The 25,000-nt window shown below is 47.9% G+C and overlaps 2 protein-coding genes across 2 annotated transcripts in view; both read left to right on the top strand.

Moving 5' to 3' along the window:
- The window catches only part of plcxd2 (phosphatidylinositol-specific phospholipase C, X domain containing 2), a gene marked incomplete at both ends in the record, with an annotated part of 5,604 nt that extends 5,044 nt beyond the window's left edge, over nt 1–560 (top strand). The window contains one exon of the mRNA XM_084454043.1: nt 389–560. Within this exon, the coding sequence (XP_084310169.1) occupies nt 389–560 (172 nt within the window). The remainder of the gene's footprint in view (nt 1–388) is intronic.
- A 9,560-nt stretch (nt 561–10,120) lies between these two features.
- The window catches only part of phldb2b (pleckstrin homology-like domain, family B, member 2b), a 30,516-nt gene continuing 15,636 nt past the window's right edge, over nt 10,121–25,000 (top strand). The window contains exons 1-6 of the mRNA XM_084455955.1: nt 10,121–10,171; nt 10,333–10,456; nt 11,484–11,666; nt 18,367–18,486; nt 20,921–21,105; nt 21,942–23,126. Of these exons, the coding sequence (XP_084312081.1) occupies nt 10,124–10,171; nt 10,333–10,456; nt 11,484–11,666; nt 18,367–18,486; nt 20,921–21,105; nt 21,942–23,126 (1,845 nt within the window). The 5' untranslated portion in view covers nt 10,121–10,123. The remainder of the gene's footprint in view (nt 10,172–10,332; nt 10,457–11,483; nt 11,667–18,366; nt 18,487–20,920; nt 21,106–21,941; nt 23,127–25,000) is intronic.

Here is a 25,000-nt window from a genome sequence, read left to right as displayed (position 1 = left end):
TTTGTCCAGCCGGCTGCCCAGAGGGTTAAGGTCTTTATGATCCTAGCCACAGTGTGTGTGTGTGTCCTTTGTCAGTGGGTGTGTGGCACCCGCAGGCACATGTCTGTGCTCATGAGTAAGTCACACCAAGTCAAAACAACGGTTTTTGTAGACGGTTTCTCTGGCCCTAAAGCTGCATCACCAGTTAGACTGCAGGTCTTACTTCAGCACTCGCGAAACAAACTCTCTTTCTTTCTGCATCTCCAGCTCCCCTTGTATTCTCTCAACGTCTTTTTCCTTACCATCTCTCTCTCTCTCTTTCTCTACCCATCTTCCCCCCTCTTCACACTTTACCTTCACCTCTCCTTCCACACTCCCTCCTTCTGCCCCCCCCCACTCCTCCCCACAGGAACCTTCCCGCCATCATGGCGTGGGTGGAGGCCCAGAGGCCAGGCGCGGGCGGGGTTAACATCATCACCTCGGACTTCGTGGAGCTGGTGGGCTTCGCCGACGCGGTCATCGGCCTCAATGACGCGCTCCTGCCCAGGCGCGACCACAAGCCCGCGCGACCCGCGCCTTAGGACTGGACGGAGCGTAGAACGGACGCGCCCAGATGGACGCCGCGCCCAGGATTCCTCCAGGCTCGCACCTCTAGCCGGTGAGGACGCCGCGCGCCGTGTCTCATCGCCAGACTCCTGTCATCATAGAGACGTGCCACTGATCACGTGACAGACTCACGCCTCAACTGATCACGTGGTCTTTTTTTTAGTCGGTGATCATATGATCGTTTTGGAGACTGATTTTTTTGTTGTCATGTGTAGACATGAAAATGACAAGTTTATAAATGTAGCAATGACAATTCCAAAAGGTTTGGACTACACATATTCTCCCACACACAAGACTATTCACACTTGTTTTGTATTACTCTGTCATGTAGTTACTGTATGCTGTGAAATAACAATGCTGTATAAGAGATCACTGAAATTGTCATCTTGATTTAACTAGAGAACAATGAAATAATGGACTTAATAGCCACACACTTCAATCTGTGTGTGCGCGCGTACACACCTGCGCATGTGTGTGTGTGTGTGTGTGTGTGTGTGTGTGTGTGTGTGTGTGCGCGTGTACGTGGCTTGTGGCAATCCACTGATTACTGCCCTGACAGAGGATTCCTGTGGTCTTTGAAGGATGGAGGGAGAGAGGGACAGAAAAGAACGCAGAGGAGAGTGAAGAGACAGTCGCACCAAAGGGGAGACAGCAGAGAGAAACTATACTGTAGATGGATAAGAACCTGTTGAATCCAGAGAGGAGAGGAAGGGAGAAAGAGAGAGAGAGTGTATCGTCACAGCTGCTCTCTCACCCCTGACTCTGAGAATGAAAGATGTTTTCTTTTCATTTTCTCCCCTCTCTCTACTCCTCCCTTCCTCTCTCTCTCTCTCTCTCTCTCTCTCGGCTAGTGTGAGAGTGAGCGTTGCGTTCCAGACAAGCCGCCTTGTTTATGCTGGCTCGTGTGGTCAGCAAGGGCTCTGGCAGTAAATCACTCTCTCTCTCTCTCACACACACACACACACACTAATTGCAGAGTCGTCATACCATAAAAGACCTGTGGGATTGGAAAGCCTCAAATGGACAGTGCCGTGTTTGCCGCGTTCCTCTGTCGTTTGTGTGTGTCTCTCTCTCTCTCTCTCTCTCTCTCTCTCTCTCTCTCTCTTTCTCTCTCTTCCGCAGACACACGCGTGCACGGTTCCAGTGGGCTCCCCTGGTCTCCAAGGAGCACTTGCTTGGACTTTATGACTTAAGCACACTCCAGTGGATACAGGTGAAAAACTGTGTGTGTGTCCATTTACCAGGTTACTGTCTGAAAGCTTGCTAAAACAGCCATGGTAAAAGCTAATGGACTTCTTCTTATGACCGTCCCCTCCTCTTTTAATGCCTTACAACGGGGAGGGGGGTTTAAAAGAGGTGACGTCCACCCCAAACCAGTCTGAACCATCCCAAACCAAACTGGACTTCTTCTCAAGTCTAAGAAACTGACCCAACAGTCGCTACAACAGATATGTCCTACCTCTCCTCTTCTAAGTGATCATTGACCTATCAAGATCGGATTGGCAAAACTATGGATTGAGACTGATCAAAACCTTTCCCTATTTGAAAATGATCCAGTGGCAATACCAGTAGAAGGGAAGAGATGCATTTATAGGGTCAACTTCAACTGACAGTGGCTGCAGACCTCACCTCACAGAACCCTCAATGCGTTTCCTGTCCAAAGCATGAGGGATATGTCTGAACAAATATAGCTTTCTGGACTCAATACCTAATAATAATAATTCATTCCAAGTGGAAACCCTTTCAAAACATCTTCCTGGGTTTCTGTTCAGTCTCAGCGGAATCACTTAGGAAATCATGAATGCTGTGAAACATTCCATGGCCATCTCAGACTACTACTGAGTATGATGTCATTGTGATTTTAGCCAACACACAAGGGCAATCATGTATGAGATACTGTAGGGTTATAGTTCATAGCTTCATAAGACCATCCTGATCTAGCGAGCTCTCATTCTGTTTCTCTACGCAAATCAGTCTGGTCTTCCCCCTATCTCGAACGATTTCAGTGGGCAGGAGTAGGCTACTTGCCTTGACAGACAAACTCCTACATTCAATCAGTGTAACAAAACGTTTGCCAACTCCAGTCTGAGGAACAGCGAAAATGTATTTTCCTCTGAGAAACCCATGTGCATACTGTTGTTCTTGTTTAATTGTTATTATTGAATCTATTTCTGCAATAACTCCACTTATGGCTGTTTATTCTACTAACGTTAATGTTACTGATCATTGCTTAGGGAGACTGAATACATCCATGGTTTTGCCACAGGGACTAATCCGGGGTTCTGTTCTACTGGTGGCAGAACAGCAGTCGTAACACAATCCCTGATTGGCCCGGTCGAAACACTATCGGAGAGAAATTTTTCAAGATAGGGGGGAATCCAGAGCGATCTAACTACCTAAAACCCACCACACACGTATTTGAAAATCAACCGTGAATTCGCCCTGGGTAGAGGTAATGAAGTCAACTAGAGTGGAGATAAATCACTTGCAGATGTACTTTAAAATTCGCTTGCCACCCATTCACGCGCTGACAAGCTGGTGCCCAGTAAATTCCGTTCCGCTGGAATGTGATGAAAAGATTAGCTTAAATTCCGTGGGCATCTGTTTGATTGATTGGAGGATACCCAAGTTAAGACATTTTGCAATCATGGTGGATCAATAAGAGGCTCGATTGCTTAAAACTAAGTTAGGATAAATTATAACAATTTATGTATCCCCCCAGAATAGTACTGTAGCCCAATCGTGCCAATCGAGGATTCCTAGGATAATGTAATTATCTAAACGCAGCTTTGTCGCGGTCGAGGCAACTCTACTGGAATTTATTTAAATTAGATTAAATCTAAGTGCGTAAGACTGTGTCTCAAGTTTTTCTCAAGAAACTCTCTCTCTTTCTCTCAAGCACGTGAGAACTATGGGCAATAAAAAAAAAAGGCCAACTTGCAATGATCTGCCTTTTAATCAATCAGACAGCCAGAAGTCAAGCCGAGGTGTCTGTTCACACCTGCCCATTACTGGTGCTTAATTTCGGCGGCCATCGCCGTCACCACCGTACACGCACACACACGCGCGCGCGCACACACACCCGCCCACTGTCCCGTCCGTCATTCCTTCCAGCCAGGTCCCGTTTCCAGCTGTTTAGAATTCCCGTGCGAGAGAGGACAGCCCTTCAAAGTATTCTGAAGAACCACCAGTGCAGTTGTAGGCTACTTCTAATTCCAGTTTGATGATGAACGTGCCAGGGATGTATTTGGGTTAGGTGGTCGAAGAGGGAAAGGATTTAAGCGGCACCCTTTGGATTTTTCAAAGGATACATTTGGGGAATTGTGAGACTGCCGGTGTTTGGGTTGACATCCTTTGGTTATGAATACAGTGGCCAGTCAAGGTTCAAGTCAAGGTTCAATGGTAAGAACTCTGTTATAGTAGACCTATAGCCTTATATAGCTTAAATGATGCGCATGCTTATAGACACTGTGGTCGTGTCATGTGTATAACAGCTGACAAAACTTTACTGGATTTCTACAGCAGCCTTTAATTTCCCTAGTTTTTCCCAGTAGCCCATTTCCCGAGTCGGCTATTAAACTTCGAATGGGCAGTAACCCGTGTTTAATCGATGATTTGTTCTATTAGAGCAGAAACCATGTGTCTTTGTTTGTTGTTACATTTCTGTTCATGCAAGCAATGACTTTTCTCAGTCTCGCGGGCAGGTCCGTGCGTGCGCGATTGGAGATGTGTTATGTCCTGTAGGTGATCAACCGAATCAGCTGATTGGTCCCTGCGGGATGTAGCTACTGTACTGTACGGATGTGACATGCGCAGTTGAGATCAAATTCTTTATTTCGTCACATAATGTAGGAACCTACAGTGAAATGTTGCATCACACAATGTAACTACAATACACAATTTACAAATCACACAAGAAATAGGCTACCAATATACAGGATGCAATATAAGGATAAGATACCGTTATTGATGGTCTATCTACTTGCTATAGCCTATTTATGGTTATAAATAACCCTGGGGGAGCTAGGTGTGTTATGCTATTGGGGGCATGGGTGTGTTATGTACATGCTATAGCTATAATAAATAATTCCAGGGGTGAAATACATTGTGTAATTTTCATTTACATGTATGGTTATGTTTTATACACTAGATATCCTGACCAACCAGATATAGTTGCACTGAATACATTAGATTAGAATCATTCAGGTGCTGGACGGCTTGTGGAAAGAAGCTCTTATTGAGTCTCTCCATGCGCGCCACGTTTGTGCGGTACCTTTTCTCTGACTGAAGCAGAGAGAACAGTCCGTTGTCTGGGTGGCCGGGGTCCTTCGGGATCCTGTTGGCCTTGGTCTTGCATCTTCTGGTGTGGATGTCCCCGAGGTGGGGGAGTGGCCCCCACTAAGGTACGTTCAGCTGACCGTACCACTCTCACTAAGCCCATACTTTTACATAGCATTCTGTCACGTTTGTTACAACCTCAGACCAAGTTTTCCACCAGTTTTACCCAAAACCTCCACTGTAGTCTGAAAGGTGTCTCCTCTCCTCCCTGTCTCCTTCTTCCTTTATCTGTCTTCCTGCCCTCTTCACTCCCTCCATTCTAACCGACAGGATGTGGTGTCATATAGTCTACCTCAGAAAGTCACAGTCTTCACACCTGCTAGTAGGTTTTTACCAATATCAGCTCAGATGGCCCTGTATTAATATTTGTGCCATATTTGTCCTATTAGACGACAAAACATTAGTTAATCCCCCACAGATGGTATTGAAGAAATCTCAGATTTAATGAATAAACACAGGCACACACACACACACACACACACATACACAGAGTCCCTCATATTAAATAGCAGCTAAAGCTATTATAACTTCAGCTGTGACAACAATAGGCCATTCTTTCCTCTGTGGCCTGGGTTTACTAATTCTTATACAGGGTGTTTTTGGTGGCCACGTTGGTGGATCACGTGATGACACAGTATCTGCTGCTTGTCCATGTGTTGAAAACTTTAGATCTACACCCCACAAAGAGTTCTAGAGTGCAATATAGAACCATAGAGGCACCCTTCTGAAGGCAATTCAGGGTGCTAAAGAGGACCCGAAAAGGGTTCTGTCTGGTTCAGAGGGTTCTTCTGTGTTTACAAATGGTCATTTTCTTGAGCGCTCTTCGTTTTTAGCCTGACACACACGCGCACCAACCCATGCATAATCAGAAGGCTAGAGAGGTCCCGCGGAGGACGAACCACAAGACAGAGCGATATTTGTGCCTAAAGGTCAGTGTGCAAATGCGTGTGCGTGTGTGTGTGTGTGTGTGTGTGTGTGTGTGTCTCAATAACGAGTGTGTGAGGTGTCCTCGATCCTTCAAGTAAAACGTGCCTCAGATCCTCAAACACTTGTTTTGTCTACCCAAAAAGTGTTTTGTCTATACGCCAACGCCCGTCTTTTGTAAGGTGCCAGGCTTGTGCCGGCGAGCATCCCTGCTGAGCGAGGGACAGAAGAATGTCAGGGGAAGGAGGGAGGAGGGGGGGATGAGAAGAGGAGGAGGGAGGGAGAGAGAGAGAGATTGTCAGCCCTCTCCCTCTCTGGTGTGAGTGGCAGTCGGAGGGCACTCCATATTCAACAGAGGGACGGGGACACAATGCAGCCTTTGTCAGGAGGGAGGAGACCTCTACTGGAATGTAAGGAGGGAGGAGAGAGGGAGGGATGGAGGGATAGAGAAGGAGGGAGGAGGAGTAAATGAGGAACGGCGAGACGCCACTAGCTTGTTTACAGTTTCCTCATTACATCCACCACCCAGCCTGTCAAGCACGTGATTGGGCGCACACACACGCACACTCTAAAAACTGTCACCATGCGTGGCGTCCTCAGATCCCGCAGACTTGTGCTGTGTATGTATGGTACATACATTCACATGCACGCACACACACACACACACACACACACACACACTTTGATGTTGGATCATTCCATCTGCCCAGCAGCTGAGGGTTTTCCTGTGTCTCCCATACAGAGATAAAGAGAGGGAGAGTGATGGAGAGAGAAGGCTACTCATAAAGAAGAAGAAAGAGAAGGCAATATTCATCCAGACGGTTCCTCTTAGCTACAGCTCAGCTGTGCGTCTTTCATCTCATCCCTTCATTCTCCCCCATATTGCGACGCTTCTATCAGACTTCCTCCTGTCTTATCGCCCTCGCCTCCGTTTCCTTTCTGTACTCAACTCCCTTTCCTGTTCCCTCGGTCACTCCGTATCTCATTACTCTGACCCCTGTACGTGCGTCCATCTGTGCCGCATGCGTCCATCGTGCATGTCCATCGCGCCACCAGAGGAGCACTCGCCACAGTCCATTTTTCCTATCATCAAGTAAATTTTGGCTTGTACATAACTTTGCACAAAACTATGATTGGTGTCTCTGTAAAAAGTCTAGACTATTCTACTCAAGAAGCCGGCCACGTTCTAAATCCACAGAGTTCAGGGCTGGAGGTGTTTGTTAGCTCTTTTGGCGGGTCTTCTTATTTGGATCATGTAGAATGTATCAGCATATTGGCCGCAGTAACACTATACGGACAGCAGAGGGAGGCTGAGTTGAAAGATTGACAGAATAGGACCTGATGGACAGACAATGACAGAAGACTGCTTGAGAGAAACAGTGGACAGGGTGTGATGATCTATAAGGGTGACTGGGGCTTTATTGAAGCAGTTTATCTCATTGCACAGATCTGTATTCTTTTGGATTGCTTGGACTGCAAACACCTGGGCTAAGCCTCAAATGTGTCCTCACCTTAGAAACGCCCTGTCTGCTGTATGCATAGACATGTTGCATAACTGTAGATGCTTCAAATTAGACCTTAAAAACAAGTGAAGTATAAGCTAAAATGCATTGGTTAATAGCAATGATATTGCGTACAGTGAGGGACAGTAGCATCTGTTAATAGCAACATTGTCACTACAATAAATAGTGGATTATCATACCATTTTATTGCCTTTTTGTTCTTTATGTGGTGCTTGATCAACAACAAGACGACAAGTTTCATTCAACAACTGTACATACTGGGGAGACACTGTACATCATGGGTTTGGGACAACAGGTTCACTGTGCACTTGTCCCTTTATTTTATTATTTCTTCCTTTCTTTCATCCAAACCATTTGGTGAAAGTGTCCTTGATTTTGGTGAACTGGTGTGTATGTGTGTGCGCGTGCGTGCGTGTGTGTGTCTACGTTCAGACATGTCTGCCTTATCTACCTGGGGCCATAACACTCAACTCCGCACTCTGCGGGCCAATGTTAATGCCAACACACACACTCTGACACGCACACACATTAATCTCCGGTTCTGAAAGCCATGTTGGCCGAGTTCTAACGTTCTCTGAGCTCCTTTCTGGCCAGTCTGGACTCAGCTCAGGTCCTGATAGGATCAGCAGGGGAGAGACACAGCCTTGGAATGTGTCTCGGGGGGGGATCTTTCTATCTTCTGTATCCCTGGGGGTAGGTGGGGGCGCTCCACTGAAGCACATCACAGCCACCTGTCTGGACTTGCCCAGCTCATCTGGAGGAAAGGGGAAAAAGAGAGGAGAGGAGGAGAGAGAGAGAGAGAGGAGGCGGGGGTCATAAAATAAGCTGCAGTCATCAATCCCCCCCCTGAATTTCAAATGCCTTTGACCTCTATTTACTGTAAATCTCAAGAATAATACATTCCTATGTTTGTTTCTGTTTCAGTGTGTGTGTTTGTGTGTGTTTTTGTCTTGATGGGATGCACGGAAGCCAATGGATGTGTGTGTGTGTGTGTGTGTGTGTGTGTGTGTGTGTGTGTGTGTGTGTGTGTGTGTGTGTGTGTTGCAGCTAGTGTGCTGTGCATGTGTGCCTAGGAGCAATGAGGGTGTTAGAACAGAGCAGGAAGTGACTTCAGAGAGGAAGTGGGCTCTGAATGAAAGGAAGTGGTCGGGAGCTGTCTGTGATTTGTGTTTCCTCAGTAGGAGAGGATGGGAGAGGAAAGGAGAAGAGGAGAGGAGGAGGGAGTACAGAGAGAGGAGATGAGAGAAGGGGAGAGGAGGAGTGAGGAGAGGATGAGTGAGGGGGGAGAGGAGGAGAAGAGGAGATGAGAGGAGGGGAGAGGAGAAGGGGAGTGAGGAGAGCAGAGGTAAACAAGAAAGAAAGACAGAAAGGAGGTGAATTGGAGAGAATGATAGAAGGTTGAGGTCTGGTGGGAGGGAGAGAAGGAGGGAGAGAGGAAGAGGGAGGAGAGAACAGAAGAATGATGGAAAGGGGAGGAGGTGTAGTTAGCGTTGTTTCTAATCTAGCCATATACCATGTGCCGTGTGTGTGTGTGTGTGTGTGTGTGTGTGTGTGTGTGTGTGTGTGTGTGTGTGTGTGTGTGTGTGTGTGTGTGTGCATGCATATGTGCGTGCACACGTTTGTTTGTGTTTCATTTCATTGAAGTGTTCTGGTTGGGTTGGCCTTGTCATTAGATCTATGCTTAGACCAACCACACACACACACACACACACACACACACATGCGCACCGACACAGCTCACTTCATGTGTTCTCAGTGTTAGATTGTGTACTGTATATTTTATCTCATTCCTCTCTCAACAGCTGCTCTCGTTACATGGCTCATATTCCCTCACACACTATCAGCTCAGTTTTAACCAATTTCAACTTAACATACCATACTCTCTCTCTCTCTCTCTCTCTCTCTCTCTCACACACACACACACACACACACTGGAAGAGTGGTGAACTTCACTACAGGGCGATAACATTCCCACCAAAGACCAATATCTGCATTAAACATCAAAACATAACAAATGGTTGCCGCGATCCTGCGCAATTGTGCTTCTTGGTCCTGTTGGCTTTCTATGAGAGGAACGGCAGCATCTTCGAGTTGTCATTATCACGGCAAACCACAACCCGTGCTTTCACGGTCCCCTGGTCATGCTTGCCGTATGTTGCGGGTGTGGTTCATCAGGGCGGTTTGACCGCTCGCGGTGACTCGGTGCCACTGTGGGCCCGTTGGCCAGGCTGTGCCAGGGGCTCTCCTAGACCCGTGGGAAATCCACCGTCATGGAACATTCCTGCCCATGCCTCCCACTAAAAAATGTGTGTGTGTGTGTGTGTGCGTGTGTTTGTGTACTGTATATGTGTGCATGTGTGTGTGTATGTGTGTGTACTGTGTGCGTGTGTGTGTGTGTGTGTGTGTACTGTATGTGTATGTGTGTGTGCAAGTGTGTGTGTGTGTGGGGGGGTATTCCCACCCTGTGCCCATCTGAAGTGATTTTTTCCCTCAGGAACTCTTTCACACAGACATTCCCTCTTATGCAGCAGCTATGAGTGCTGGAAAGTGTGTGTGTGTGTGTGTGTATGTGTGTGTGTGTGTGTGTGTGTTTATGCTAAACGTGCCATCAGCCAGCTGTGGACAGCCTTTCATTCCTACATGGGTTCATTGCAGCTGTTCAGTGCACGTGAGTTTAAACGCACATACGTACGTGCACTAATGTGAGTTCTCAGTAGAACCGGTTTGTCCTCTCGTTCCTGCAGGACTCAGAGATGCTGTTCCAGCCCGAGTTAGACCAGCTGCTCCCGGACGAGCCCAGGGTGAGAAACACGACTCACACACTTCACACACGACAGTACACACACAATGACGCATCCACTTCACACACCTCACACACCTCACATCTCTCAAACAGAGTCCCGTCTATACCAGCTGCCAGCAGTTTTGTCTGAAACGATTTCTCACTCATTCTCCCGTTCAGTCTCCGCCCCTGGACTTGATCGACACAGGAAAAGGCCTGAAGGTGCAGACGGCCACGCCCCATCTGGTCAGCTTGGGAAGTGGGAGACTGAGTGTGGCTATAACCCTGCTGCCTCTTAAAGAAGGTAACACACACATAAACACACACACACACACAGGTTATATACATTCAGATTCACACTCTTTACATTCTTGAATGCGAACAAAATATAAGTATCTCAAGGAGTTGGGAGGAAAACTGTCTTGAAGAATAGAGAGCGGTCTAGACACATATAACTCTCAGACAGGTCTTCACAGCTTCATCAGACTGGTAAGTGGGCGTCTTACTCATCTGTGGAGGGAATGTGATACTATGGGAGGATACCAGGTCACAGTGGAGTCAGGACAGACAGCCAAGCTGACTTCCTCCCTCGGGGAGGACTATGGAGGGGAACACACACACACAAACTCTCTCTCACACACACACTCTCTCTCTCACACACACAAACATACACACACACACACACACACACACACACACTCAACCACACACACACACATGGATATTTTTACTTTAGTAAACATTATACCAGTGTATTTATAGGCTCCCCAGTCCCAGACAGGTGTGTGTGTGTGTGTGTGTGTGCGTGTGTGTGTGTGTGTGTGTGTGTGTGTGTGTGTGTGTGTGTGTATGTGTGTGTGTGTGTGTGTGTGTGTGTGTGTGTGTGTGTGCGTGCGTGCGTGTGTGAACTTCTCGTTAGTATCCCAGCGAGGTTGGCTAACAGACTGATGAGGTGTAGATGGGACCAGAGATATAGAGATCTACACACACATACATTACCTGGTAGAATAACTGAGACAACTGTCAAATCTGTAGCCTGAAGAAATAATAACAGTCATTTAAGATTTGACATGCAGCGCTTTGGTTGAGCTGTCTTGTGTTGGTGGGAGAAGCAATTCAGATCTCCTTGTATTACATGAGGTATTACTGTACAATGCTCACACACACATGGAGAGAAGTGGAATGCTGATGCGTCTTTGATCAATAAACTACTAATAAGAATGTTTGTGATTTAATTCCCTGAGGTAAAATACTATTTTATAACACACACACATACACACACCTAGACAACTATGTACACATAGCCACACATGTGTTCCGTGTTCTGACAGGGGTGACCCGTATCGGCCGGGAGGATGCCCCTGTACCCCAGGACATCATCATCCAGGGTCCTGGCGTGGAGGCGGAGCATTGTCTCATCACCAACGCTGCGGGCGTGGTCACCCTGGACCCCTGCGGTCATCTCTGTGCTCTGGACGGGGTCCCCATCACTGCTCCCACGCCGCTGACGCAAGGTGAGACACACACTCCCACACACATACCTATGCACACACAGAACGTCTTTTTTGGGAGGGGTTTCCACAGAAACACGCAAGCACAGATAATTGAAAGCGTGCATGTGCCACCCACCCACTGACACAGGAGACACACACACACAGGGAAACAGCATACAGATAAGTATGGCACACACTTTGTCGCCACCTTCTGGTCAAATGACAGATATATGTGCAGAGTGAGAATCTGATTGCACAATTTGAACTGCATTCAATATGTTATATAATTATAAAGTGCTGTGTTTTAACATGTGGGTGAGTGGTAAATTGGGGTTAGCCTACAATCCTGTCCTTATGTGTATGGATCATGTGACTAGCTTATGACCAAAGCTCTGCACGTGATGTGTGTATGTGTGTGTGTGTGTGTGTGTGTGTGTGTGTGTGTGTGTGTGTGTGTGTGTGTGTGTGTGTGTGTGTGTGTGTGTGTGTGTGCGCGCGCGTGTTTGTGTGCATGCGTGTGTGTTCCCTGGTTTGGCCATTATCCTGTGGAGTTAAGTTTAATTTGCAATGGTTTGGAACGGCTGCTAGTTGCTGTTGTTTGTTATGCATGAGTCACAACTTCCACCAATGAGAAGGCACCCTACTCCCTAACCCTGTAACTCTTCAGGATCAGACTCTAACCCCCCCCCCCCTCTCTCTCTCACTGCAGTCTTTCTCTCTCTTTCTCTCTTTCTCCACTTTCTCTATATGTCTCTCTCCCTCTCTCTCTGGAGTCTTTCCCAACTTTCCCAACACTCCACTTCCTGCTTCTTTCTTTCACTTCTGTCTTTTAGCACTAGCTCTCTTCACACATTCACAACTCTTCCATCCTCTTTGGGTCCCTTCTTTTTTCTTTGTCTTCCTTTTCGTATTCAGAAGCATAGGTTTGAGGACACACACATACACACACACACACACACACACCACACACAACCTTTCTCTCTGTCTTGGTCTGGTCATCTGACCATTGTCAGTTAAATATTGACTGGCCTATTTGTTTTCAAACTGAGTTTGGTGGCTTCAAATATTGACAGCGCCTCGGTGTGTATTGACTGTGGAGGTCAGGGTATTGTGTGAAGGAATGGTTCTGTATAGAAAGAGAGAAGTACAAACAGGACAGGGGAGAGGGCAGGAGAGCAGCAGACAGAGAGAGGTCAACTAGAAAGAGAAAGAGAAGGAGAGAGGGATCGACAGATAGACGAGGGGTGGGCAGAGTGCATGAAATGGAAACACACCCCAACGGATGATCCCATAAGGTGCTGGGCTGAGTTAGTCCAGCCACACACACACACACACACACACACACACACACACACACACACACACACACAAACACACACACACACATACACACACACAGGTCTGGAAATGATCTGCCATGGGTGGGATGAGATCCAAGGCCTGTCGCTGCCCCAGATAGCACTGATCATCAATCAGATTTGTCTAGAATCAGTACGAGATCAACATAGTATGCCGGCCCTGAGTGCACCATCCGGTGACGCAATCAGCTTCGTTTCTGCAACCCTGTACCATTGGGGAAGCTAACCATAGATTACGATGGCACATATAGCACATAGAAGGGGAAACTTTACTCTACCTCTATGAGAAATCCACTGAAATCCAGAGAGATTGTGTTGAGCTAAATTTCCCAGCATTCCCTCTGCTCTGAGCCAAGGGGGAAATTTGCTGATGGAGAAAACAGCTCAGCTTTAATAACCACACTTAGCAAAAGACATGCTCGCACGCACACGCCAACCACACACATACATCACGGAAAAATGTGTGCATCCTTATACACTGTTACCTCATTCTTGTACAATCTAGGTATGTTTGCACAATTTAGGCATGTCTGATGTTATACTGTGTATATTTGTATCTTGTATATTTTTTGTTTCATTCTTGTATATTTTGGATTTCTTGTAAATTTGTATTCAGTGTTCTTTGTGCTTCTTTGTTGGCCTTTGGATTCTGCTGCTGTGACGCTGCCATTTCACCCCAGATGATCAATAGATTAACCTGCCTATCCTCAGACCTACCCTCATACCCCCCCCCCCCCATACACACACACACACACACACACACACACACAGATCCGTAACATAATCCGATCAGTAACATAGTACAGTGCAAGTAGTTAGGATGCAGCTGAGCCATATCACTGTGATGATGTGGAGGTTCTGGGGAAGGACACACACGCAAGCACACAGAAAAAATGTCCCCTTCATCAGTGACTGTCAGGAGTAAAGTCCTCTGTGAAAATATCACACGTGGTGATTTTCTCTTTCATTCTCCCTCTTTCACTCCCTCCATCTCCCTTATCAGACTCTCTCTGTCCCAATACCAGGATTCAATTTCCAGTCATCCCCTCCCCTCCATTTCACCCTTTGACTCTCTCCCTCTCTCTCTCACACACACACACATCTGTCTTCATAGGGGTTCTCACTTTGTTTATATATCTCTCTCTCTCCCTCTCTTTCTCTATTGAATCCCACTTTTCTTACACTGTCTTCCGTGCTGGAGAGGTTGAAGGGGGCATGAAGGATGAAATCAACGCATGCAGGAGAAATCCTATCCATGTTTCTGAAATTCTTTGTGTTTGGGCTCTGAGGGTTTTGCAGTAACTTTACTCCCAAGGTGTTTCAAAAAAGAGAAGTAGGTGGACAAAAGGAAAGAGAAAAAAGGGAGGGGGGCGGCGACCAAATACCTCAGTGTCTTTAAAACGGCAGTGGACCTACCAACAAAGAAACGGGGGTCAGGGACTCGGCGCTTGGAATACATTTTAACTGTATAGTCTGATCGTTTTTTTGCCACCAGCTGTTTTTGATTTTTACTTAGAACTCGTAAACTTTCAAAGGGGTGGGCTTTTGCTCTCTAACGCAAAGCTCATTGCCTTCGCGTAAATCTAAAGTTTCCACCCTCTTAAAAGAATTGGTGGATGCCTTACCTCAGACTCATCTGCATGGAAATCGCTGAACCACGTAATCCGCGAGTCAGGTCTGGAATTTTTGTAGAGGGGCTGAGACGAGACGACTGGCGACTTCTGGCTTTTCTCACCTCGGGACCTGGCTAACCGCTTGTCATGATAATTGATCAGGCAGATACAAAGAGGCCGACGTTTTACTCCTGTTTGTTGAATGGGACACCGTAAAAGGTTAGTTTACGTATTCGCTTTAGTTCACTGACTTAGGCTATAGAGGTGTGTGTGTGTGTGTGTGTGTGTAGGCTGTGTGCGTGTGCGTGTGCGTGTGTGTGTGTGTGTGTGTGTGGGCGCGCGTGTGTGTGTGTGTGTGTGTGTGGGGGGGGGGGGTGGCAAGAGAGATCCCTGTCGGAACAGGGGAGGTGTGATGATTCGATGTCCTAGTATTCTCCAGAATCACTTTGGAGTGTGCGCGTTTAACCAGGCAGCGTGCCATTCAGGTAGGCTAATAATTACCCGGCTTAATCTTTTTAACAATATGAAATTTAAGTTTGGTTTTGTCGTCCAGGCTGGGGGCTATTTTACGTTTGTAAATAGACTATTACTTTAGTTCAGCATTGTTTGTGAGATTGTTGTGTTTCTCGGCTGTTGATTCAAATTCATAGCAAAAGCACGTCTCGAGACTAGCCTACATTAGGAACTGGAGCTCTCACCTGAGAAGAACTAGCGCGCGCCTCGGGGGGACACGTTCACAGACAGGCTGAGATTTCACGTGACAAAGAAAGATAGCCCACGGACAGGGAGCATAATGGAACTGTACAGATGTGAAGTTTTGTGGCTGAAATTCATTTTGGTTTACTTTTATCCTACAATAACACTTACAAAGCTTGCTTATCAGTTGTTGGCTAGGCATGGTTTCTATTCCAGTTTAGCACTGGAATGGGTTTTCAGTTTGGCAGCCAAGGCTACAGCTCAGTCAGGCTGGTTAAATGGAGTGAACCAGGCCAGCCTGTTCAACATGGCTACAGTCATGCCTATCTGTCCCAGGAACAAAGTCCATGTTTTCATCAGTGTCCATGTTTACTCCAGGGAGAGAGAAGTAATCTGACATTGTTTTTGTTCATAGTTACCCCATCATGAAGTCTAGTCTAGAGATGGTCAAAGCTTGTAAAACAACTGGCTAGTCTCAGATCCTAATGATGGAGAGATTAGCAGAACTATGCAGACACACTATTTGCGAACATGGAGATTGTTTTCTCATTGCGTCATAAGGCCATCTCGTCTCCAGCAGAGGTTAATTGGCGGTTTTAGGGTCAATTACACACACACACACACACACACACACACACACACAGCCACACACACACAGCCAAGTAAGAGATATAAGTGGCCCTAGTGCCCAGGCTAGACCTATATCTTTTTATATATGTATAGGGGATAGGGGGGTTTATTTTTCATTCTAACTTAATGGTCTAATTTGGCAGTTCCCCTCATATAGCCTGCTAAATACAGAGCCGTTTCCCTCCCATAACATTGTGGTTAGAGTGTAGTGGGATAACTTGGATCAGGCTACAGGAATTGGTACCAGACTTTCAGCTATGCAACATCTGTGTCATCAAAGCTTGTGAGGTTATCTTTGTAGATGGCAAACATGACATTTAGCAAAGAAGGCGGTTGGTGTTTGTTGGATAAGGCTGCGTGTGTGTGTTTACATTAGAGTGAGAGGAAGGGATTTGGGTTTATTTGTTTGGGAAGGAGGGTGAGGGGGGAGGAAATCAAATTACAAAGCAGCGTAATTAACAAATAAGAGCATTTTATCCCCTCTTTAAACCTGGCTGATGGTAGCACTGTTACGACTAGAGAATTAAGTCTTTTATGAGGATAGAACTGCTGTGAAAGTTCACCCTCTCTTTACTTGCCTCTTGTTGTGCCTCATTGTGTGTCTGCGCACGTGTGTGTGCATGTTTGCATGTCATGCTAAATACCGTAAGGTGCTGTGAGTGGTTAGACACAGACTGCAAGGAGTATGTATACACACACACACACACACACACACACACACACACACACACACACACACAGAGACAGCTCACGATTGCACTTCTACAGCCACACGTTTAGGTCACAAACAGCTATCAGTGATGCTGGCCCACACACAAGCACACATGAGCACATTTCCTTCTGGGATGTGAGATGTGTTTGATCTCAGTGTGTGTGTGTCATGATGCCACATCACCACGGTGTGTGTTGTAACGTGCACTGCTGTGTTTACAGGGCGGTGTGTTTGTCTAGTTCTTCATCCAGCTGTGCAGACTAAACACTTCTGTGCATGTGTGCGATCATGCGTGTGCATTTGTGTGTGCGTGTGTGTGTGTGTGTGTGTGTACGTGTGTGTGCCACAATAGGTCAGACTCTGCGCTACACTTATGTATGCCATAATGGAAATACTACAGTATTATGCTGCTGCCCTCATCCCCCTCTCACTCAAACACACACACGCACACACACATACACACACACACACACACACACACACACACACACACACACTGTTCCAGGTCACCTGGAGAGTTTCACTAGAAGAGAGTCATACAGTGTTTCTTTACACAGCTGAGAAGGAAGACAGGACCAGACTCTCTCTCTCACACACACACACTCACACATACACACATGCAGGCACACACACACACACACACACATATACAGTACATACCTACACACGTGAACACACATTCAGGGAACATATTACTGTATATAGTACATTAGCTAAATACAATAGGCATATGTAAGAATGGCATATGCTAAAACCTAAAATAAATACGTCAGCCCCCCCCACCCCCCCTCCCTCTCCTCCCTCGCTGATTTTGGGGTTTCGAGACAGAGAGAGCAAGAGAGAAAATGGCCTCAGACATACTTTCCATTCTCTCTTTTTCCACTCCCCCTCTCAGCTCTCTCTCTGTCTCTCCCTTTCTTTCTCTCTCTCTCTCTCTCTCTCTCTCTCTCTCTCTTTCTCTCTCTCTCTCTCTCTCTCTCTCTCGTTCTCTTTCTCTCTCTCCTTTCTCTCTTCCTCTCTCCATCACCTTCTCTCTGTGGTTCCCTTGACTGGATTTAGGCTCAGGGTGTCTGGTGTCATATTGGCGGAACCTTTCTTTATTTCACAAAAACAACAAATAGCCCTAACCTTCCTTCAATAACACAGAGAGAGCAGGGATGAAAAATGGATAGTTAAAATAGTGGCAGAACGAGGCAAAGGATGGTACATGTAGAAGAGAGAAGTACAAGATTGGATAAAGTGAAATTTACAACAAGGAGGAAACGGAGAGGGACAACATGGATGCTTTGTTTTAAAGTCTCATGTCCTCTCACTTGCCCTCTCTTTTCTCTCTCTCTCTCTCTCTCTCTCTCTCTCTCTCTCTCTCTCTCTCCCTCTGTGAGGTATTTGGACAGCTGTGGTTGAAGTCCGTCAGGGAGGGTATGACCCTGACATCTTGTTTAATGCTTGGTTCTGTGATCTTAATTGATGACCAGAGCAAACACTGTGGCCTGGATTCAGCCCTAGCGGAGAGTGTGCGGTATGTGTGTGCGTGTGTGTGTGTGTGTGTATGTGTGTGTGTGCATGCGCGCGCAGAAACTAAAACATGAATTACCTTACTGTTTTTGTGTTTTACTGTCAAAGATGCCACAGCTCTCTCTTTTATAGCGGACCGTGTGTGTGTGTGTGTGTGTGTGTGTGTGCGTGTGTGTGTGTGTGTGTGTTCTCCCCAGGTTACTCCCTGTGTCTGGGTAAATCCTACATCTTCAGGTTCAACCATCCAGAGGAAGCCAGCCGTATGAAGAGCATGCTGCCCCAGAAGAGCCCTGTTTCGCCCCTGGCCTACAGCACAGGTAACGCGCGCACACACACACGCACACACACACACACACACACACACAGTGTCACGTCTCAATTGCACACACCTGTTGTGGCGTGACATACAGTACCTGTAACTGTACCCCGACTCACACAGCAGGGGGACGGGATAGAGGGATGGAATGAGGGTGAACAGGGGATGATGGGGCCAGGGAAAGAGGGGGGAGGAAGAGAAAAGAAAGGAAGAAGAAGAGTTCAGAGGTGAAAGAGAGAGAGAGGCACAGAGAGAGAGCGAGAGCGTGTAAATCAATATCAATTATGATGGGCCTCTGTTGACATTATGTGGAGGTATAGGTTATAAGGTATAGAACACACTTGCATACAACTCTCTCTCTCTCTCTCACACACACACACACACACACACACACACACACACACACCTCAAACACAACTGGAATGTGTTTCTCATCTGGTGCCTCGCCATCGCCATGGTAACACAGCTGTATTCTGCCACCTTGGTGGTGATTGATCGGTGTGTTCGGACAGGGTGTGTGTGAAGTGTCCATGCAATATATCAGCGCTCCACACTAGACGGCAGGAATGTGCAGACACACAGGCGCACCACACACACATCTGTGCTGTGTTCATAGGGGTCTCTCCCTTCGTTTATCTCTGTCTCTCCCCCTCTCTCTCATTCTCTCTCTCTTTCTCTCGCTCTCTCTCTCTCTCTCACACACAGTTGGGAGGGGTTACATCGAACAGCAATGATCGTTCACTTCTATAGGAATAGTGTCTAGTGTCATGGAGATTTGAGACCTGATATGAGTCAGATCTTAGGGCAAAAATGCCCATGTATGGAGCTAAGATGAGTGTGTGTGTGCAGGTAGCTGTGTGTGTGTGTGTGTGTGTGTGTGTGTGTGTGTGTGTGTGTGTGTGTGTGTGTGTGTGTTTGTGTGTGTGTGTGTGTGTGTGTACGTTCGCACAATACTGACGGCATCTCCAGACCTTGTGATGTCTTGAACTTTCTGCCCGATTTCTCCCCTCCTTACAAGGCAGGGTTTCAACCTCTCTCACACACACACACACACACACACACACACATGCACATGCACACTCTCCCTCTCTTATGTACACACATGATCTTACACACTCACTTCCAAGTGTGTACATACAATATACAAACGTCATCTACATGTTTAGTGTGTGTGTGTGTGCGTGTCTCCCTCTCTTATGTACACACATGATCTTACACACTCACTTCCAAGTGTGTACATACAATATACAAACGTCATCTACATGTTTAGTGTGTGTGTGTGTGCGTGTGTGTGTGCGTTTGCGTGTGTATCTGCGCGTGCGTATGTGCGTGTGTGTGTGTATGTGTGTTTATGTGTGCGTATGTGTGTATCTGTGTGTGTGTGTGTGTGTGTGGTTACACACAGGGTGGTCTCACTGTTCTTTGACCAGGGTGGTCCCAACCCAACATTGTGAAATGTTGTAACAACCACCTCATACCATTAGTGTAAAAAACACTACTAAGTAAAAGGGTTGGATGGGTCTACACCATATTGCTTTTTACCTACCAAATGTTTTCAAATCAGTGATCACAAAGAACATGAGTTGGGACAGGAAGGCTATTTGAGGCCCAGTGGAGGGGGTCTTTCTGGGGGGAAAAGCTGTGGGATTCCTGAGTACTATGTGGCTTCTTTTATTTCCACAAATTCCAAAAAAGAGGAAATCTTTTCCTTTCCATCCTCTGCTATACTTTTAGAGTCTCGAACCACCATGTGCGTGTTGGTTTTGGATCTGAGGAGTGTGTGTGTGTGTGTGTCTGTGTGTATGTGTGTGTGCGCGTGTGTGTGTGTGTGTGTGTGTGTGTGTGTGTGTGTGTGTGTGTGTGTGTGTGTGTGCGCACGTGTGTGTGTGTGCGTGTGTGTGCTGGCTCTTGGAGGGCTATGGGCGGTCGGTTGCCAGTTCTCTTATTGTTTGGGTTTAGACTGGACTGCCAAAGACAGTCTATGAATATCCCAGCTGCAGGACAGGTATACTCAACAAGTCAGAACTCTACCTCCTCTCTCTCTCTCTCTCTCTCTCTCTCCCTCTCTCTCTCTCCCTCTCTCTCTCTCTCTCTCCCTCTCTCCCTCTCTCTCTCCCTCTCTCTCTCTCTCTCTCTCTCTCTCTTTCTCTCTCTCCCTCTCTCTCTCTCCCCCTCTCTCTCTCTCTCTCTTTATCTCTCTCTCTCTCCCCAAACTAAACAGAAAATGGCCAGAAAACGTAAATGCACCGCCCGTATGTTTAGTTCCACTGTGTCACCGTTTCATCCCTCTCTCTCCTTCTCCCTCTTTTACCCCAAACATCTATCAACAACGTTTCCTTTCTCTCTCTCCCCCCCCTCTCTCTCTCTCTCTCTCTCTCTCTACCCTCCATATCCTCTGCTCCTCTCTCCCACACCCCACCCCTCCCTCCCTCCAGACTATCTGAAGTTCAGCAGTGACTACAGCCATGCCGTGGTGGGCGGGGCCAGCGGCTCCAGGGGCATGCGCTCCGCCTCCGAGCTCCGCGATTTGATGGACACCCTCCAGCGCAAGAAGATCGCCCTGGAGACCAGCCTGAGAGCCAATGGGGACACCGGCCCCTCCTACTTCAGCATGACCCAGGTACGGTCGACTGTGGCGATCCAGCACGCTGATCCAACACTTCTTAAAGGGATAAGTCAACCATTTTACTAAATGACATATTGTTTCACTCAACCCCCCGCAAGTGATATAAAGAACAGCAGCGACGGCCTCTTCCTAACATCGTTGCCTTTGGATAAGATAAGAATAAGATAAGATAAACTTGAATAATCCCTGGTGGGAGGGATTTGGGCATTACAGCAGCAAGAAGAAGAGAGCAGGTATAACAGATATGCTGCTAGAGCAAAACTAAAGAATGGTGTGATGAAGGATGCTGCCCCTACTGTCCTACATGTCACTTAGCAGTCGAGTAAGACAATGGGTGCGTTAAGTAGCTGAGCGCTCAGTCAGCGATCAGTGATCAGAATTCACTTAACGGGTTGCTCAGTGAGCCGTTTTGAACTATGATCTGTTTGAGCCAAACACCACTTCATAATCATCATCAGCACCTGAGCAAAAATAAAACAACAAGGGGGCGCGTTTTGGCTTGGGAATCGTTGGGACGCTGCTCGCTAATCACACATTATTGACAACAGGTTAAAAGTTCTCGTCTCCTAGCAACTCAGCGCTCGGTTAGAGCAGACCGTTAAGTGGTTTTAAAAACCGCTCAGCGCTCAAAGTGAGCATTCTAAGAGTGAGCGCTCAGCTACTTAACGCACCCAATATAACATGTTGTGAAATGGGTGACCGATCCCTTTAATGTGTCCTTATCTCTTTGCCTGCCTAGAAGGTTAAAGGTGAAAATAGCATTATTTGACCTTTATTATCTCTCTCCCTCTCTCTCTCTCTTTCTCTCTCTCTCTTTTTTAATCTCTCAGTCTCCTCCCACCACACCGGTGACCACTCCCACCTTCCTGTCATCAGCATATCAGGAGCAGGCACGGCGCTTCTACGGCTCAGACCGCCCGCCCCTTTCTGGCAAATCAGCGGCCCCTCCCTCCCCGTCCCGCCGCTCCGACTCCTCCTCCCGATCCTCCATGTCCCGCAACCAATCACAGGACAGCCTGCTCCACGGCTCTGCCGAAGGCCGACGCCCCCACAATCCGAACCCGTCCCCTTTGCTCTCCATGTGGAACGGCGGTGGCTCCTCCTCTTCCGTTTCCGGTAGTGACAGTCTCCTCCTCTCCTCCCCGCCTCCGCCCTCGTCCCTCGGCCCCTCGGGAGGCGCGGCCAGCATGCCCTCCAGCCCCCGCCTTGGCCGGCGTAGCTACGGCAACCAGGAGCCGACGCCCAGCCCCCGGACCAGGAAGTACTCAGCGGGTTCTCTGGGAGGGATGACAGGGGGGCACAGCCGCTCCCTGCCCCGCCTCTGCCCCGCCTCACGTGGCCACGACAACGGAGGCGTGGCCCTGACGCTTCTGCCTCCGAGGCGGTCCGAACCCAACAGCTACAACGACCAAACCACTCACTTCAGCTACAACCTCAATCATACCGCTAACCTTAGCTACAGCTCCGACACTAACCAGAACCACATCCAGGGAGAGGGGGTGGTGTCCATCTCCCTCGCCCCCAAGAGCCCCGCCCCCGCGCCCCCCGATGTGACGGTGCCGTCCCGGGCAGGGGGCTCCTCCAGCCCCCGCGTGGCCAAGAAGCTCAGCCTAACGTCGTCCAGCTCTAACCCCCCGGAGCCGGAGAGGCCAGCCAGCCGAGGAGTCTCCCCAGCGACGGAGCTCTTCCTGGGGGAGAGGGAGAGGGAGCGACGAGGGGCGGGCCTGGAGCCCGGACCGGGTGACCGGAGACAGTCCTCGGGGAAGGGGGGGTTCGAGGCGGGGGTGGGCCAGGGCGAGAGGAGGCAGTCGTTCGGGAAGGCGGGGTTGGACACGGGGGTGGGGCTGGGGCTGGGGGAGAGGAGGCAGTCGTTCGGGAAGGCGGGGGTCACTCCCCCGGGGGCTTTCAGGGAGAGGCGGGGCAGTATCAGCTCGTTGAGCGGGAAGGAGGAGCTGACGGACTACCACCAGCGGCAGAGGGACGAGAGACTGAGAGAGCAGGAGGTGGAGAGACTGGTGAGTTGAGTGTCCGTGTGTGTGTGTGTGTGTGTGTGTGTGTGTGTGTGTGTGGTGGTGATTGTGTCCCAGTTTTGAACTCTGGGTACACATTGACGAGAGAAGCACTGAGAAATAGGCCCCTTGGTCAAAGGTTTATTCATTCATTCAAGCCTTTATTTAACCGGACAATTAAAAACCCGTTGAGACAAAGTCTTTACAAGGGTGATCTGTTCCTAGTAGGCAGCAGAAATAACAAGAGCAACGTGAACTTGAGTGAAATACAACATAGAATACAAATGCACCTATAGACGCATCAATTAGGCCTAAATAAGGGGCATAGAGCTGCACTTTGACACCAAAACAGGAGCATCCAGAATTTCTGAGATTTTTTGATTGAAACTTGCAAGCGTTTAGCGCAATATAGTGGAATAAGCCAGAGATGGAGAGAGGGAGCGAGAGAAGGATGGAGAGAGAGAGAGAGAGAGAGAGGAGAGGAGAGGAGGAGTGGCAGGAATGTCTTCCCTCCAGCGTCTCAGTACGTTCTCCCTGGGGAATTCAGCGGTGAGGCAGATGCCTCTGGCTGCTAGCCCGTGCTAACATAGCTATTCTTACCCCTGCGCTGACTTGAGGTTGACTTCAGACCAAACACAGGTCCTTTCAGGTTCTCCCTGTGTGTGTGTGTGTGTGTGTGTGTGTGTGTGTGTGTGTGTGTGTGTGTGTGTGTGTGTGTGTGTGTGTGTGTGTGCGTGTGTGTGTGTGTGTGTGTGGGGGGGGGTTCTGTAAGCGAGGCCATCTGGAGGGTTGGTCCGGATCTCTTGGAACCCGTAGCAGGACCGTTAGATGTGGGCTGAAACAAATTAGAGAGTGAGACTGTACAGCAGGTGGATAAGCACACACACACACACACACACACACTTGAATGTATAATACTTCCAATAACAGTCACATCCACACTCATTCACACACATACACACCGTGCACACACAATAATAACACACACACATACACACACACACACACACACACACACACACACACACACTTGAACTTATAGTACTTCCAATAACATTCACATCCACACTCATTCTCACACATACGTGTGTACACACAACAATAACACACACACACAGACAAAGTAAAGATGTGCTGAGTGGAATTTGGACAAGTGTTGCACAACAAAAACATCCTTTGAAGTTTGCTAAGTATTCCCAGAGCTTTTAACATGCCTTTACATGTTAGACACACACACACTTACTTGTAGACACACACACACACACACACACACACACACACACACACACACACACACACTGATTTGTGTGTCTGTGTGGATCCACTCTGCCCTTCAGAGGTTAGACAGTGAAACTACACTCTGTGTGCCACTGCCTTAAAGTGAGTCTGAGCCAGAGAGGAAGCAGACATCAATCCTCTTTCTCTCTCTCTCTCTCTCTCTCTCTCTCTCTCTCTCTCTCTCGCTCTCTCTCATACGCACACGCCCCCTCTCTCTCTCTTTCCGACAGACTTGTTGTAGCAGGGTTTTGTGTCCATCAGTACTGAACCAGGTGTTAAAGCGACACAGTATACGTTTACCTCAGCGCTTGTTGGCCGTGGTCAGATATTTCTGACCGTATGACCGTGAGCGGTCATGGATGCAAGCGGCTGTTACTTTATGCTTTTCCAGTTTGAGACTGCAAATCCGTGCCAATCCTTCCAGGGAAAAGCCTCCATCAGCTTTAACGCGCACACAGTGCACACACAGACACACACACACACCCTCTTTTACTCCTGCTGTAGTCCTCTCTCTCCTTACCTCTCCTCTCCTCCCCCCTCGAATATCAGTTACACGTTTGAAAGCTCTGTGTGGTTCTTGCCAGACTGTACTGCCATGGGCG

This window comes from Borostomias antarcticus (genome assembly GCF_949987555.1).
Source record: "Borostomias antarcticus genome assembly, chromosome: 2".
NCBI lineage: Eukaryota > Metazoa > Chordata > Actinopteri > Stomiiformes > Stomiidae > Borostomias > Borostomias antarcticus.
Note: the sequence above shows the minus strand (reverse complement) of the source record. Positions and strands in the feature narration are given on the sequence as shown.